Source organism: Sarcophilus harrisii, chromosome 1, assembly GCF_902635505.1.
Source record: "Sarcophilus harrisii chromosome 1, mSarHar1.11, whole genome shotgun sequence".
Taxonomy (NCBI): domain Eukaryota; kingdom Metazoa; phylum Chordata; class Mammalia; order Dasyuromorphia; family Dasyuridae; genus Sarcophilus; species Sarcophilus harrisii.
This window is the reverse complement of record NC_045426.1, coordinates 689,047,567-689,064,969: the sequence shown is the minus strand read 5'-3', so window position 1 is coordinate 689,064,969 and position 17,403 is coordinate 689,047,567. Positions and strand designations below refer to the sequence as shown.

At 35.0% G+C, this 17,403-nt stretch overlaps 1 protein-coding gene across 12 annotated transcripts in view; it reads left to right on the top strand.

Annotated features, from left to right (window-relative positions):
• ATXN2 (ataxin 2) overlaps positions 1 to 17,403 on the top strand; it is a 96,391-nt gene that overhangs the window by 39,886 nt on the left and 39,102 nt on the right. For 7 of the 12 annotated variants that reach the window (XM_031948587.1, XM_031948591.1, XM_031948588.1 and 4 more), the window contains exons 6-12: positions 1,697 to 1,711; positions 5,058 to 5,182; positions 10,839 to 10,930; positions 11,409 to 11,606; positions 12,085 to 12,263; positions 13,918 to 14,127; positions 17,127 to 17,309. In XM_031948587.1, the coding sequence (XP_031804447.1) occupies positions 1,697 to 1,711; positions 5,058 to 5,182; positions 10,839 to 10,930; positions 11,409 to 11,606; positions 12,085 to 12,263; positions 13,918 to 14,127; positions 17,127 to 17,309 (1,002 nt within the window). The remainder of the gene's footprint in view (positions 1 to 1,696; positions 1,712 to 5,057; positions 5,183 to 10,838; positions 10,931 to 11,408; positions 11,607 to 12,084; positions 12,264 to 13,917; positions 14,128 to 17,126; positions 17,310 to 17,403) is intronic. The other 5 variants (XM_031948593.1, XM_031948592.1, XM_031948586.1 and 2 more) reach the window with 3 other exon arrangements.

Genomic DNA, 17,403 nt, shown 5'->3' with positions numbered 1-17,403 from the left:
TTGGTCTTTTTTTTTTTTTTTTTAAATAATAACTTTTTATTGACAGAACCCATACCAGGGTAATTTTTTACAACATTATCCCTTGCACTCAATATTGTTCCAATTTTTCCCTCTCTCCCTCCACCCCCTCCCCTAGATGGCAAGCAGTCCTATATATGTTAAATATGTCGCAGTAGGTCTTTGTTGTTTAACAAGCAGTTACAATCTACTTTGTATAATGTCCAAAAGTTCTAAAAGTTCATATGTAAGTTCTGTTTTCCTAATGAAATACACTATGAATGACAATTAGCTATGTAGGCTAACCCACATCTTGTTGAAGATGTAATCAGTTGAAATACTATATATTTACAGGGAAAAGGTGTACAAAACAATTTTTCTTTATAGTCCTACTTGATCAGATTCTGAGTGGTATGTTGGACAGAAAAACTTTGATTTTCAAAATCAAAGAATTGATATGAGGCAAGCTGGGAGAAGGTTCTTATAGAGAGCAGTTTAGCTTAGAGATTTCTCTAAGCTAAACCCCCTGAGGAGGCCCTCCAGTCAGAAGTTAAGGCAAACCCCGGAGACCCTCCCTCTGTAGGGATCTAGAGCAGTCTCCCCTTGCCATATCCTGTTGGAAATCCCAGTCATGTCCCTGAGGCTAAATTTTCCCTATACAATCTACTTATGGCTCATCCCATGGCTGCTGTCCTTCTTTGGGTCAGTCCTCCATGGCGCTCTGTCTTGTGGTATCTGTCTCCTTACCTCTCTCCCTCCATGCCATGGGTTCTCTCTCTCAACTCCACTAGGCTTCCCAACCCCACTTCTTACTGCTAAGTCGGGATTTAACCTGCCAGCTAAGGACATGCCCCTAACCTTATAGGGGTACTCCCTTTCTCCTAGGTAATTGTGAGTTCCACAGAGGAACTTGTGTTTCATATGCTCTCCCAAGCTCTTTCATATTTGCCATCCTGTGTTTATTGTATCTCTTCATTCTGTCGGTGACCTTTTCCCTAAACAAATCTGCCTTTTGCCAAAGAAAATGTCCATTGTGAATTTTTTACATGACTGAACCCCAACTTTTGGTGCCTACCAGCATCATTGGTCTACATCAGCCACATCACTAGTGATTAAACAAAACAAATGAAATGAAGTTAATTTTAGATCTATCCTCTTTAATGCTGTTGCTTGACAGAAGTCATCTGTGACTTAAAATGCAGCAGGGGTAAAGATATAGAGCACAAAAGGGAGAGGAGGAAATTAACTTGAAATCACAGGGCAAAGGTTGAAGAAATGGTGGGAATGTATTTAAAAGATATCTTAGGAAGAGAGAGATTTTCTGAAATCAAATTTATTAGGCTGAAATTTGTAAAATATAAAGGGGGGGGTAGTGATGCATAAATGTCGTTTTCAGAAGACAAAGAGATGAAGATTAATTTTCCCCTCCCAGCCAAGTGGAACATGAAACCAGTTTCTGGGGTCTAAAATGTGAGGAGGGAAAGGGAAGGAAGGTGAGAGAGAGTCCCTGTCAAGCCTTATGTCTAGTGGATATTTGTGATTTGTATGTTTGATTTCAAAAGCTTTCCGGAGTTTAATATGGATTCTTAAATATGAAAATATGAATGTATCAAGACAGGCTTACTGAGGACTAAAGAATCAAATCTTTTCTTGACTTTATCTGATTATTTTAATTTTTTTTCTCTTTCTGTATTTGTAGTTCCTTCAGAAACAGGTAACATTTCTTTTAGCAGTCCTGTTTTGTTACTGCATTTTGCTCTCATAATGCTTGTGTCTCACTCTACTGTGTAATGGAAATTAATATATTTGGCTTGTGTATTATGGCACTATAAAAATCTGCATGCAAATTTCCACTGTCCTGTTAAGAATATTTTATGCTGACTGATTTCCTTGCTTATTCAGTTATATAACAAAATAATACATAGTGCCACACCGCACAAGTACTCTTGTATTTACAAATTGTCTGGATGACAGTACTGAATGAGTTATCTGTATAAGACTTGATTAGTTTCTACTTACTACCCACCCTCCCCTCCCACTCCCCAAATAGGATGAGGCAATATGTTTAATGTTAACATTCTATGGTTGAAATACTAGGATCTTGACCTGGGTATTTATTGCCAGGTTGCTCAATAGATCTACAAATAAAGGTTTTTTTCCAAAGTCCAACAAATAGTTTCATTTGCTTAAGTTTTATTCCTTTATGTATCGTTTTTTCTTAAAGCTCATGTTTCTAAAAGCTCATCTTTAAACTGGAATTTTAATCCAAATACTTAATGATAGGAAAACTAATTATTTTACCTTGTACATGTGTGTATTTATTGAACTTTTTCCTTGTATTATTGTCTGTTTCTTGAATACACAAATGAATTTAGTATATAACTTTTTTTTTTTTATTTAATAGCCTTTTATTTACAGGTTATATGCATGGATAATTTTACAGCGTTAACAATTGCCAAACCTCTTGTTCCAATTTTTCACCTCTTACCCCCCCACCCCCTCCCCTAGATGGTAGGATGACCAGTAGATGTTAAATGCATTAACATATAAATTAGATACACAATAAGTAGTATATAACTCTTGACACTTGAATAATTAAAATAATATCATAAGTCCCCAAATTAATGACAAAAAGGAAAGATAAAGCTAAATAAAATAAGTTGGTAGCATATGTCCCTTATTAGAAATCAGTAATGGTCTGCCAAATCGCCATAGGGGTGAAAAATTGTTGCTAAGTGGACATTAGATATTTAGATATTTTTAATTTTTTTTCCAATTAGAATTAATTTAAAACTAATTTTCTTTTACACATCAAACATGGGATTTGAGGACGTGTTCTTAACCCTTTCTGAAACACATTGGAATTATTTTATAGAATTCAGGATACACTTATTTGTGCATAAGGGAATACTTGAAATTTATTTTTTTTCAGTTGCTACTTGCAACTCTTCCCATGACATTGTTTTTTTATATTTAATCTATAATACCTTAATTTTCTATCATTTGTAAATAAAAAAAAAACTGGTATAAGTAGCAAATTAATGTGAATTTGAAGATACAAATTGATCTAATTACCAAATCTAGTTAATTTTATTTTTATTACTATTAATTATTTTAGAATTGTTAATTCTAATTAATTAAAAGAACTAAATCTTTTAGTTTGGTTAGAGAATTTTTTTTGTTTTACTTTTCAGAAATTTAAATTCCTTTTGAGAAGATTGTACAATTCACATTCTAAAAGCACACAAGATGAATTCCATTATTTAAAGTTTAGTTGAAAAGAAGTATTAATGGTCAATTTAACAAAAACTAGCAGCTTTCAGTAAATACTTACTATGTGAAATATACTACTATGTTAGATACTAGAAATTTTGAATCTGCATATTTTGTGTGAGGTCTTCTTGATTTGTGGCTGAAAAGCACAGTAGAAACCATAGAGTCCAATCTCCTCCTTACACACAAGCAACCAGAAACATAAGGTCACAAAGACTTAGTTGGAATCATATAGCTTGTTTTAGGCCTGATCTGGGCCCAGAGCTCTTTGTCTCCAGCTTCAACCTGTTATTCCTTGGGACTAGGTAACTCCCTATACTGCAGTGCTTGTTGATTTTATGGACCCAGTTCTCAAAAGCAGATAGACAACTAATAGTAGTTATAAGGTGGCAGTCTTGATTGACTAAACTACAGGTTTTTACTGATCCAGATTCCTTCTTTATTAGAAACTGCCCCTTGAATTCTTTGAGGTGCTAGGGTTTGAACTTTAGAGAGGGATTGAGAGAGAAAAGCTATTAGCATTGTAGGGGATTATCATCTTCACTTCTTCACTTCCATGCAACTTTTTTTTATTCTGAGTAGAGTTAGAGTGAGAGTGGCTGTAGATGTTGTGCTTTATCATTTCTATGTTTTTTGGCCAGGCCTGTCTAGGTACAGCTGCTATGGAATGAATGATTTATTCCTAGGAGGTCCCTGCAAGAAGGGGTGTTTAGATTTGATTATAAGATCCTTCTATGATGTGTGCTGGAGATGGGAGTTGACGTTCTCCAATAGAGGGTCATATCGTGATTGAATTACAAATTGTAGGATCCCTAATAGTTAGGGGTAGAAATAGTTATCTAGATCATTCCTTCATTTATAGATGATACATGCAAAAAGGATTTGCCTAAGGAAACAAAAATGGTAGATTTGAACTCCTTAGTCTAATTCCTGCATGCTTAATGCTTGCTTAGTTTCTGCTTTCTAGCTAGGAAAAGGTTTCTTTAAGGAACTAATCACTCAGACTTCACTGTCCACTAGTTCCTATAGCTGTTGTTGCTGGGTAACAGGAGAACAAGGTATTGACAGACTTCCAGTGTTCGCTGAGGAAAGATACCTAGTCGATTGAGAACAATTGACTCTCATGTTCTCAATAAAGTGACTCCAGACTTATTACTAATTTTGTAGTTACATAATAACTAACAGAGACTAGCTAGTCCAACATGTACAAGAGTCTCCATTATAATATAGCCAACATGTTATTCAGCCTTTATTTACTCCCCAGGGGTGAGAGAGTAGTTCTTTTTTCTTATTGGAATTTGATTGTTGCAGTGGCATTTCTCACACAGAGTAGTTTTGTGAGCACCTGAATTTTGTTCTGTTCTGTTTTTAAAATATTTTATTTGACCCACTGACCATAGCTGTTCCTAGGATATAGAGAGCTTTTGGAATTGGAGAATAACGTATTTTTGGCTATAGATAATACCAATGTATACCTAATGGGTTTGTGAAGCAAAAGATTCCTTTGTAGTAGATGGTATCTTTTTGTCACTTCAAAAAATAAAAAAAAACATTCATTTTAATATTAACTGTAGCAGCAAAAAAAAAAAATTATGCTCAAATTGTATTAATTTGAAATTATCTTTAAAAGCCATCCACAGTGATGTACAATTTTCATTGTACCTATTAGAAGTGAATGAATATTAAAACATTTTCATTGAATATAAAGTTGACTTTGTACTTGTTCAGTTGTCTTGTATATTCTTAATTGTCTGATTTAGTAAGTTTTCCACTAAAATCTTTTGCAGATGCTTTTACTGATTCAGCTATCAGTGCTAAAGTAAATGGCGAACACAAAGAGAAGGACCTTGAACCATGGGATGGAGGTGAAACTGCTACCACTGAAGAGTTTGAGGCTTTAGAGACTGATGTTGTAAGTAATATTTGCTCTTCAGTTCATTGAATGTTGTTTAGGTAGTTATACAATACTAATTTAAGATTATTTAAGAAATAAGATCATTTGTGGCTCTTTTCAACAATGAGATGATTCAGGACAATTTTAATAGACAGTCATCTGCAACCAGGGAGGGGACTATGGGGACTGAATGTGAATCACAACATAGTATTTTCATCTTTTTTGTTGTTTGCTGCTTTTAAAAATTTTTTCTCATTTTTTTCCTTTTTGAACTTATTCTTGTGCAGCATGATAAATGTCGAAATATGTGTAGAAGAATTGCACATGTTTTAACACGTTGGATTACTTGCTGTCTAGAGGAGGGAATTGGGAGGAAAGGAGAGAGAAAAAATTTGGAACTCAAGGTTTTGCAAGGGTGAATGTTAAAAACTTTCGCTGTTTTTATTTTGAAAATAGAAAGCTATCTTAAAAGTCGAAAGCAAAGAAAAAAGGAAATTGGGTCATTGTACATGTGATAATCCTATGTATTTCTAATATGAAGAATTAATTTCTTTAAATTTGGGTAGTTACATTTCTTGATGGAAAAAATTGCTAATACAAACATTCTGCTCAATTTAAAAAATTGTGATCTCAGGAGTAATTCCTAGTAAATTATGTTTGTGATTCAAAATTACAAATTGTTTTTTAATTCAGATTAGTTGATAAATATAGTATGCTTAGCCTGGGTTATATCTGGTTTCGCTATCTGAAGGAAATAAAGGAGGTTTAGGTAGAGTATATGAACTTTCCTATGAATGTCTGTTTCATTTATGACAATAATAGTTTGCATTTCAAAAGCTAAATATTTCTGATGAGGGGAAATGAGCACATTACTCTTGGTCTAACAATTTTACATATCTTCTGTGTGTGATCTTTGTTAATGCTGTGGTTAAAACATTGATCACATAATGGTCATCCCTTTTTTGTGGGTGCTGGAAGATACCATATTCTTAGTTAGACTGATTGTCAATTGATACTTTTGCCAGCTTGGTTTTGTAGCATATTCAGGTGTTAGAGAGACCTGCCATATCTTTTACCGGGTCATCTTCATGCAATATCAGAGCTATAGGAGGAGTATGCTGGAAGAGAAGGGTCTGATCACTACATCTTTGAGGACATGGTTTTTCAGAGTTGCTACAACTAAAAATATTCCATCTGTAGTAGCTAGTCTCTTTCTAGTTGGTTCAGTGTTTGGATGATAGACATTTACACTAGTGTTCTAATCTTGTTCGACTTCAAAGACTCTGGAAGAACCAACCATAGTCACCTCTGTGTAACACTTATTGGACTTGGAGTTCAGCTTTTGACCTTCTGTTTTTTATCTTTTATGTGACCTTAGTCTGTCAGCACCATGTGCTTACTAAATTTAGAATCATTTGTTATCGTCTTATATGTCAGATTTTTGGAGTATAGCGAATACCAAAGTGTCAGAAATTATTGTCTTAATAAGAATTGGTAGTCTTTTTTTTTTTTTTTTTTAATTTATTTATTTTTCTTTTTTTATTTAATTTTTAATTTTAATTTATTTAATTTTATTTACAGGTTATATGCATGGATAACTTTACAGCATTAACAATTGCCAAACCTCTTGTTCCAATTTTTCACCTCTTACCCCCCACCCCCTCCCCTAGATGGCAGGATGACCAGTAGATGTTAAATACATTAAAATATAAATTAGATACACAATAAGTATACATGACCAAAACATTAGAGAATTGGTAGTCTTACTAAAACACCTAGCCAATAAGAAGGAAAGCATCCTAAATTATTTTGAAGTGATACTTTGGGGTAAGGGACAAGTTATGGTTTCTCAGCTATCAGTGCAAATGTCAATGTTGAACACAAAGAGGAGGACCTTGTGCATTGCTGCTAGTATTCAAAAGACTAATCTAGAAATGTATTGCCAATATCAAGCTCATTTAAGTGATTCAATTAAAGACATTTATTAATGTATATAAAATACAAATGACCTGGTTAGGTCCTGTTGATAAAAAGATCTGGCAGTAAGAAATAGTCCCTGCCTTGAGGCAGTTTAAGTTGTATCTGAGTTCATTGATTAGGAAGGTGTCACAGTTAGATCTGCACTTTAGGAAGATTTGTTTGACAGTTTAGGTGGCAGGTAGACCAGAGTGGAGCAAGACTAAAGAAGGGAGATCCATCAGTGGGCTATTGCAATAATAATAATAATAGCTGTGACTGGGGCCTGTACCATAACATTGGCAGTGTTGGAGCAGAGAAAAGAGTATTGGTACGGGTTGTCATGAACATAAAAATTGATAGGCCTTAGAAACGGATTCATGTGGGAGACATAGACTGAGAAGTTGAAGATGACGCCTGAATCATAAATACCTGGATGACTGGGAGATGGTGGTGGGTCCTTCCACAATAGTTTGGAAGTTAGGAAGAGAGAAGGGTTTTGGGGGGTAATAAGTTCATTTTAGGGCAGTTAAGTGTCTGAGGCAGTTACTTGGCTGTTTTTTTTTTCCCCCCTCCTGAGGCAGTTGGAGTTAAGTGACTTACCCAGGGTCACACAGCTAGAAAGTATAAGTGGCTGAGGCTGGATTTGAACTCAGGTCCTCCTGACTTAAGGGCCGGCGCTCTTCTTATTTATTTATTTATTTGTTTGTTTATGTCTGAAAAATCTAATTTAAGATGCCCAATAAGTATTTGAAGATGTGAGACACAATTGTGGTCAGGAGAAAGTTTAGGACTGAACAAATAGGACTGAGAATTGTCTGCATAGGGGTGATAATTGAATTTGTCAGCTGATGAGATTGAGTGAAATGGCATAGGGAAAAGAGGGTTCAATCCTTAGAGAAAAATCACTGTTGGTGGGTGCAAGCTAGAAGAAGGTGCAACAAAAGAAACGGAGAAGTAGTGATCAGAGAGTTAGGAGGGAAACCAAGAGGTGGGAAGAAAGAAGCAGAAGGCAGCTAGTGCAGGAGGAGCTGACTTGGGGAGGAATTACAGGTTGGAGGTTCTGGAAGGAAGGGCTTGGTGATACAGCGCCCAGGGGGCTAGTGGGATTACATGAAATAAGAAGATTTGTGTGATATGGTGCTTTACAGATAGGGATTTGGAATTCTGTTGCCTTTTCTGAGTTGTTTAAAGTCCTTAGTTCTAAGTAACAGCTCAGTTTGTTGAATGGTACATATATGCCACTGTGTAAAGCTATATTATAGAAATGACAAGATATTAAGACCCCGAGGGTAAGATTCGACAGATTACTGGAGGCAAAAGCAAACTTCATATTGCACAAGCTGTGGCATGTATTTTCACCTTGAGAAGGTTTTTCTCAGCAACCATTGATTGATTGTCTTCCTCTGGTGAGGGTAACACTGTAAGAAATTGCATGTCCTGATCTTTCCACGGATCAACAACTAATTATCTCTTTTGCTAGCTGAATTATTAAGGAAATTATGTCTTTGAGGATACTTAGAAGCATTATGATGATCATCTTATTAAATTTATTGAATATTTCTGAAATGGGTCCTCGCTTGCTTGCTTACTAGCAGCTAAGTTTTGGGGATACAATACAGTTCTGTCTTTAAAGTGTACATAATCTAATGGTGTATGCAACAAGAAACAAGTATGTTACCAGCAAGCTAGCTGCAGGATAATTAGGAAACAATTGATAGGAGAAAAGGCACTACAATTAAGAGGTATTGGGGTAGGCTTTTTAGAGAAGATAAGATTTTAGCTGAGACTTGAAGGAAGGCAGGGACACCAGGAGACAGATGAGCAAGGAGAGCATTCTCCTTGAGCCGGATATGAGCAAGAGCCGGAAAAAATACCTGGAGCCAAGAGATGGAGTTTCTTGTTTGTGGAGCAGCCAGAAGGCTAGTATGTTGGAAGTAAGGTGTGAGAAGATTGGAGGGCTAGGAGGGGTTGGCTTATGAATGACTTGGAATCAAAGCAAGATTTTATATTTGATCTTGAAGGTGATAGGAGGCTAATGGAATTTAAGGAGAAAGATTACAGAGAGAGTCCTTACAAGGAGGACTATGGGAACTGAATGTGCTTTTTTCTTTCTTATTTTTTTCCTTTTTTGATCTGATTTTTGTGCAGCATGATAAATGTGGAAATAACTTTAGAATAATTGCAGATGTGTAACCTATATTGGATTACTTGCTGTTTAGGGAGGCATGTGGTGGGGAGGAAGGTAGTTAAATTTGAAAGAGTTTTGCAAGCATGAATGTTGAAAATAAAAAGTTATTATAAAAAACAAATATCTTGGGCACCTAGTTTGAGGTGTCTGCAAGGAACTTGGAGACATGAAGTTGGTGATCAGCAGGAGGGAAGGATAGCTTAGATAGACTTGAAAGTCATCAGCATAGAGATAGTCCTGAAATCCAGGAGGCGGAAGAGGAAGATAGATGGGGCTAGAGAAGAGGGCTCCCATCAGAGGAGGTGATGTACAGGGAAGAGTGAGCAAAGGAGAGAGACTAAGGAGTGGTTTAGAGGAAGGGACAGGAAAGAGAGATGTACTGAAAACCTAGAGAGGAGAGAGGATCCAAGAGAAGAGGGTGATCCACATTGACAAAGCAGAACAGAGAATGAGCATTGAGGAAAAGCCTGTGGATTTGGCCACTACAAGATGATTGGGAACAGTAGAGAGCCATTTCTGACCTCATAGATGGAATGGTGGAGTGGAAGCCAGATTACAGGGCATTAAAAGAATGAGAGAAGAGAGAATCAATATAAGGAGAGTTATGTAGTCTCCTCATTTTACAGTTGAGGAAAACTTGGGCCTAGAGAATTCTAGTGACTTTTTCAAGTAATAGAGACAAATTTTGAAACCACTGTTTCCCTTAAAATCCAGCAGATTTCCATTAGAACCTGCTGCCTTCAGAATGCTTTAAGTATTGTGGTTACTGAAAATTATTTTGTGGAGTCCAACAGGATTATTAAGGATGACCCTAATAGAACTCAGTTAAGCAATTTAATATTTTGGGATTGGAAAAAGAAAAAAAAACTTTACAGATAATGTCATCAAAACACTTCATTTTACTAATGTGGAAATTTCAACCTAAAGAACCAAAATCACACATTCTTGGTGAATTAGCAAAACTAGGTTTGAAAGTGTTTTCAAGTAATTCTGGTGAGATTGGAAAATATTGTCACCATTTTCCCCCTCAACTGATGAAAGATAGCTTTGATAGACCTTTCTGTCCTTATTCTACACCTTAACTCTTGGGAATATTAATGACTTTGGTACTTGAACATCGCGTCAGTGTGCATGGACCAGACTACCGAGGTTTAAAGAAGTACCTCAGATTACTAAGTAAAGATTTTGTGTTCCAGTCTCAATTCTTATTTCATCACTTAAAAGCATTTTAGCCCATCTTTCTGTCTTTAAAAAAATTTATATCACATTTTTCTAAGAACATCCTTTGTATTAAATCAGAAAAAGAAGAAAAATATGGGCAAAACTAACCCACATTCCAACATTCATTAGAATGTAAAATGATTTTTCATAGTTATTGTCCATTTTTGTTCCATCTAACTATTTGAAAGTTACTTTTGTATAGTCTCTGTATTTTTAATATTGATTAAAGATTGAGAACACAGTAGGAAATTCTGAAGAGCAAAAAACTATTATAAAAAAACCAAACCAAGCTTTATTTTCTTCTAGTCTAATGGATGGGATCCGAATGATATGTTTCGATACAATGAAGAAAATTACGGTGTAGTTTCCACCTATGATAGCAGTTTGTCATCATATACGTGAGTTTCAAAAGTTTTCCTTCCATTTATTTAATTACTTGAGACTTTTTCCCCCACTTCAAGTTTAGAAAAGTGAGGGTGGGGGTGGGGCTGAGGGATTATCCCACAAGCTTTTCAAAGTTTAAATAATTTTATTCTAGCCTAAATGCAGATTTCTGTGATCAGAGAGGGAAATGTATATTGCCTGTGTTGTAGACAATTTTCTGTCCCTCTTGGAAGGCAAAATTGAAATTTATGTTGATTTGCCAAAACCTAATTGACTGTTTTAAGGCTAGAGATTTGAATGGGAGATTGCTCAATTCAAGCAATACTTTTAGATGTTAAACTACTCCAAGGAATTAAAATCTTTGAATAAGTTAAGGGGGGGGAAAAGCACCTTCACATTTCCTACTTATTTAAAAAAAAAAATGCTTCTTAACATTTTGAACTGTGACTTGAAGTATTTGCTTTTTTTTTTTTTTTTTTCTTTCATGTTTAGGGTACCATTAGAAAGAGATAACTCAGAAGAATTTTTAAAACGGGAAGCACGAGCAAACCAGTTAGCTGAAGAAATTGAATCAAGTGCTCAATACAAAGCTCGGGTAGCCCTTGAAAATGATGATAGAAGCGAAGAAGAAAAATATACTGCTGTTCAGAGAAATGCCAGTGAACGTGAGGGGCACAGCCTCAACACTAGGTATTTAATGGAAAACATGGCCCTGTAGTTTGAATATCTTCTGCAAGGTCTGTGGGAAAGAGCATATATCTTTAATGTGACTTATCCAAAGTTAACTGCTTGTGAACATTTATATGACTTGTACTAAGCATTTTTTAAATTCATAAAGATGATATTACTAAGATCTCTTCCAGTTTTTAATTTTGTGATTCTAAAGAGGAACTAAAAAAGTGATCTTATTCCATACTGCACATAATAGAGTAATGTCATCTTTATTTTCCCCTGGTGATTCTTATAAATAAATGAAGTTTGGGAAATGTTAATGCTGCTTTGAAAGCATTTGAAACTACTTTTACATAAGAATTCTTGTTCTGTTTTGTTATTTATGCTTTCAGAATATCACCTTTCATACAAATTGTGTTTCATATACTAGAGCCAGGCAACTTTCACCTTTCCTAGATTTTATGTTGATAGTCAGTGAATCACTCTTCCCTTTCAGAGAAAGCAAGTACATTCCACCTGGACAAAGAACCCGAGATGTCATGACTTGGGGAAGTGGTAGACAAAATTCACCAAGGATGGGCCAGCCTGCATCCGGTCCCACCCCGTCCAGATCTGGATCTCATACTTCAGAGTTTAACCTGAATTCTGCAGCAGACCAAAGAGTCGTTAATGGAGGCAAGTGTTTTGGCTCAGTCTATGAAGTTAATTTTTTTTTTTTTTATTTGAAGCAGTTTGCTTTAAATTCTTTTAAAATTCAAATCTTAAAAAAATTTTATATGGGCTTGTATAAAATTCATTGGTTTTAACAGTGTAGTTTATACAATTTGAGATTTTTTTTTTAACTTTATGAATCTTGAATTGATAAAAAGTCACTGTAGAACCCATTTGCAAGTGCATTTGTGAGCTATTTGCAAGAGTATTATCTGTAAGATATTTTATTGATATGTAATTTATGACTTAATAGTCATAAATAAAAATAATCTTTTAATTTTAAAAATGAATGTATAATATTTCAGTATAATGTGTCATGGAAACATTTTCAAAGTGATACAAATATTTGTTGTAAATGGATTGTATATTGGGTCTTAATAAATAATGAATGAGCTGTTAGATTAATAGCACCACTGGAAAAAAATTGGCTTCAGTTTAAGGAATAGAAATGCAAGGAGAAAAGGCACAGAGTAAAGAGAAAAAACACAAGTGATATTGGATTTTTGGCATCCATATTTGCCATTAAGTTTCTCCAGAATTCCTTTCCAGCTAAACACTCTTGAGTATTTTTTAAAGGGTAAGATAAATCTCTGCAGTTTGCTTTTAACTACCTCAGGAACTGCTTTTGCTTCAAGCAGAATGTTGACATTTTTGGTCAAATTTCTTTACTCGTTGAGTAGAGAATTAGTGGTGAAGTAGCATCATGTTCAAAATTTTCCAAATAAAAAGTTAAAAAGTACCCTGAACTTCAGGATACTCAAGTGTGGGGAAATTGTCTGGGGAGGAGTCAAGGTAAGTCTGGTGTCATTTAAAATTAGAAACTGCACTGACCTGTTGTTACACATAATCCATCAACACCAGCACATCTGTGTTTGGTTATTGAATATTTTGTAGCTACATTTTATTTCAGATAAATTTTCTTGTGGTGTCTGCCCTGTGTTTGCTTAACTTATTTAGGTAACATCTCTTTCCCTTTCACATTGAGAGGGCAGCTCGTTTTGGTCTTTCCTCTTTTTTTAAAAGCTAATGAATGTTAAACTAGTTGCCATTGTTACCAGTGTGGAATACCGCAAAAGTTGAGGATTTGGTCTGCTCCCCGGCCTTTGGCATTGTAGAGGTTGATTCAGCATTAGCAGGGGATAGTAGAATTTGAGATGGCGAGGAGCTGGATTGTTTAACTGTGTTTTAAGGGGGAGCAGATGCCCCTTGCCTTCATTATGATCCATTGGAAAAGTAAGAGCTGATTATAGTCCATTCCTTTTCCCCCTGAGTTTTGTGTTGTTTTTATTGTGTGAAGTCCTCTGGTATGTTCTGTACTTGTCTTGACAAGGCGGTACTGAGAAACCTTGCTAGGAACTAGGCTTTCTTCCTCACGTTGGATGAGTAGATCTGAATTAACTGGGAATGTGGATTTGTTTCAACAGACTCATTTAAAGGAACTTGTGAACTTTTATTAGTTGTTTAATTATGCCAAAAACCTCATAACTGTCCTCAAAGGGTTCAACGTACAAACAAATCATTTTTGTCATTTTCCTTTTTTTTTCTTCTGTTTGCTTTTTTTCCCCCATAATTTTTTCTTTAGTTTTTATACTTTCCTTCATATCATTTGTTCTGTCAGGTGTTCCCTGGCCATCGCCTTGCCCATCTCCTTCCTCTCGCCCACCTTCTCGCTACCAGTCAGGTCCCAACTCTCTTCCACCTCGGGCAGCCACCCCTACAAGGCCGCCCTCCAGGCCCCCCTCGAGGCCATCCAGACCCCCGTCTCACCCCTCTGCTCATGGTTCTCCAGCTCCTGTCTCTACTATGCCTAAACGCATGTCTTCAGAAGGTACAATACCACAATTTGTTCATATTTTTGTTTGTCTTTGTTTAACTCCTGTGTGAGTTTATAATTACAAAATTGTTTCCTCTTCATTATTTTAGTAACCTATAATTTTCTCGTTTTAACTTTAGTTCAATCAAAACTATTTCTATTAACTTTTTGTTTTTCACAAAGAAATTTTATTTTTAAACAGTCTGAAACTAGAAAATAACCCCAGTCGATAGAAGCAAACTTAGGGCAGTATAATAATGCTTATTTTGTACACCAGGAAGTCAGTTTCAGTACTAAATGAATTATTTTGCCCTCAGCTCATGATTGAGTATGAATGAACAAACTGATATCACCTGTTCTTTATTCTGATCATAAATCTATCTGTATTTATATCCTTTGGCAAGGCAGACGATAGTATTAGATTCGGGATCATTTTTGAGAGGCCTATCTTGTTGTTGCCAGTGTATGTGTCTGATCTCTTATTTCCTTACTGAACAATGGTTGCTTTTAGATTTACCATTAACTAAATGTACATTTGGTTTGTTCTATTGTGATTGAAAAGGCCATCAAATAATTGGGCTAGCTTATTCCCTGAAGAAGTTGTATGCAAAGAGCAAAGGGTACTACACACTATTGCTAAACATAGCTTTATTTTTTTAGACAGTGAATTATGTAACTATACATTTGAGTTTTTATTTATCTATTTAGAATACTGTATTGTGGAAGGGTATTTTAAGGTGGGAGATGAATCGTAGATTAAGATATTGCTTAAACTGACATAGAGAACTTTGACTATTTTTTTGCACTTGTTGAAACTTGGGATTTCTTATTCTTTGGCCTGATTCTGTACTTGATACTAAATTCTTGTTTACACATTTAAGTGTGCAGTGCAGGAAGAATGCTTCTTGGTTCAGATGCAAGAAATAAACTTTTTTTTTTAAGTTTTGTAATTCTAGATACCAGCTCAAGCTATTTTGTGTTTAAGTGTAATCTAAGCTACTTTTATAAAATTTCATTTTCAGTTATTGTAAAATGTAGGAGGGAGGCAAGGAAGAGGATGATGGCTATATTTAAAATAAATTTTGTGTCTTGGTCACATAGGTATTATGTGCTCTTAATTGGAGCTACCAATACCTAGACCAGCAAGTAGTGCTTGTTTTCCAAGGTCATTTGATGAAAAGAGAAATTCTGATGAAATATTGAACATTGTTTCTCAAATGAATGTGATCTTAATGCAGTAGATAAAGCATCCTTCATATTAATGATTTTAGCATGTTATATGTTATCAATAATTGATTTTAAAATCATACTGTTTAGACAACAAATGATTGTATACTTTGTTATTTTGCATGACATTTTTATTTTTCTTTTAACTTGAATTAAAAGATCCTTTATTCATGTGGTTGCATACTAAAATAGTTTGAATTTCAGAATTATCATTGTTAAATTAAATATAACACAGCTTATATAAATAACACAGCTATATAAATATAGCTTATATATAAATATGTGTTATAAATATAACACAGCTTTATATAAATATATAAATATAACAGTGGATAGAACACTACACCTGAAGTTCAGGAAGACCTGACTTTCAGCTTCAGACACGTACAAAATGTGTGACCTTGGGCATGTCACTTCACTTGTCTCTGCCTCATCTGTAAAATGGGGATAATAATGGGCCCTACTCCCAGGGTTAATGTTTGGATCACAAATAGGATTTATAAAATGCCTTGCAAAACTTAAGAGTCCTATAAGAATGTTTTTGCTGCTGTCATCATCATCATCATCATCGTCGTCGTCGTCGTTGTTGTCGTCGTCGTCGTCATCATCATCATCATAATTTTGTTTAAACCAACTTGTATTCTAGTAAATATTATGATAGAAAAAACAACTTTTTAATTTTCATTTAATTCCACAATTGTTCCAGACATAGTTAGTATTTTTATTGCTTGGGTGGTGTGTGTGTGTGTGTGTGTGTTAGTTATACAATGTATAATAAGATATGTAAACATAATTAAATTTATACATTGTTCTTAAAGAGATACTTATTTGAAAACCATGCTATTACCCGTTAATGAGTGATACTTATCTATTCATGTCACAAATCTTAAAAAGGCTGTACTTTGTGGTACATGTGTAAGGAAAATCAGCAATGACAACCTTTATTTCAATTCCTGCTTAATTATTTTACTTTTCAATCTTGTTCTTGTGTAAGAATTATTCAGAAATAGCAGTCAACCTCTTTCTGACCCAATTAATGTAATTTTATTGCTAAGAAAAGGTGAATGTGGGGCAGTTTACAGAGAACCAGCCTTACCTTACGGTCATCAAGCTAAAGGTTCACACCTTACCTCTGACATAAGGCTGTGGAACCTTAAGCCGGTAGGTAGCGCCTTCAGCCTTTTGGTGTTCAGTCAGCTAAGACTACAAAGCAGTGATTGTCCTATTCTCGTAAATCATTCAGAATTTTAGCACATTCAATAGAATTTTCAGCATCAATAAAACAATAACAACCACCACCAAAAACATTTGATCTCTTATAGTAAGCTATGTTATAATGCTTAGATTTTAATTATAAATTAGCACTTGATAGGGAGATTGTGGAAAAACTTTATATTTATCAGTATGTGTTTCAGGAGCTTTCCTGGACTTATATATCCTATTAGTTTAGGCTCTAAGATCTTTAAAAAATGCCCATATGGTGTGACTTTAAATAAAATAAAATGTTTTGTCGGGCAAATTTCATGACAATCAATTTTTGAGAGCATTGATAACCCTATTTTGTTATAAAACTAAAGTAAGCAATCTTCTTTTAAAAAAAAAAATGAGTATTCCCCTTTACTGCTTTAAGTGTGATCAGTAGCAAATTTTGTAATTTTTACAAAGAGCATTCTTGTAGGTATACTTCCATTTCTGTGTGTGTATCCATTTAAAAAACAAAAATAGATGCTGTAGCATTCACATGGTATTTGTTGTTCTTTTTATTTTTATTTTTATTTTTTTTTTAGGACCGCCAAGGATGTCGCCAAAGGCCCAAAGACACCCTCGTGGTCACCGAGTTTCTACTGGGAGGGGCTCAATCTCCAGTGGTTTAGAATTTGTTTCCCATAATGCACCAGGCGAAGTATCTGCTCCTCCTGTAGCACGCAGTAGCCCCTCAGGAGGAACATGGTCATCAGTGGTCAGTGGGGGTATGTAAAGGTTTGCTGGGGGCAATAGTTATTATAATCTGTTTGGAATTATTGGTATTAAGTTAAATAAGTCTTTTGTGGGCTTGGGGCTTGG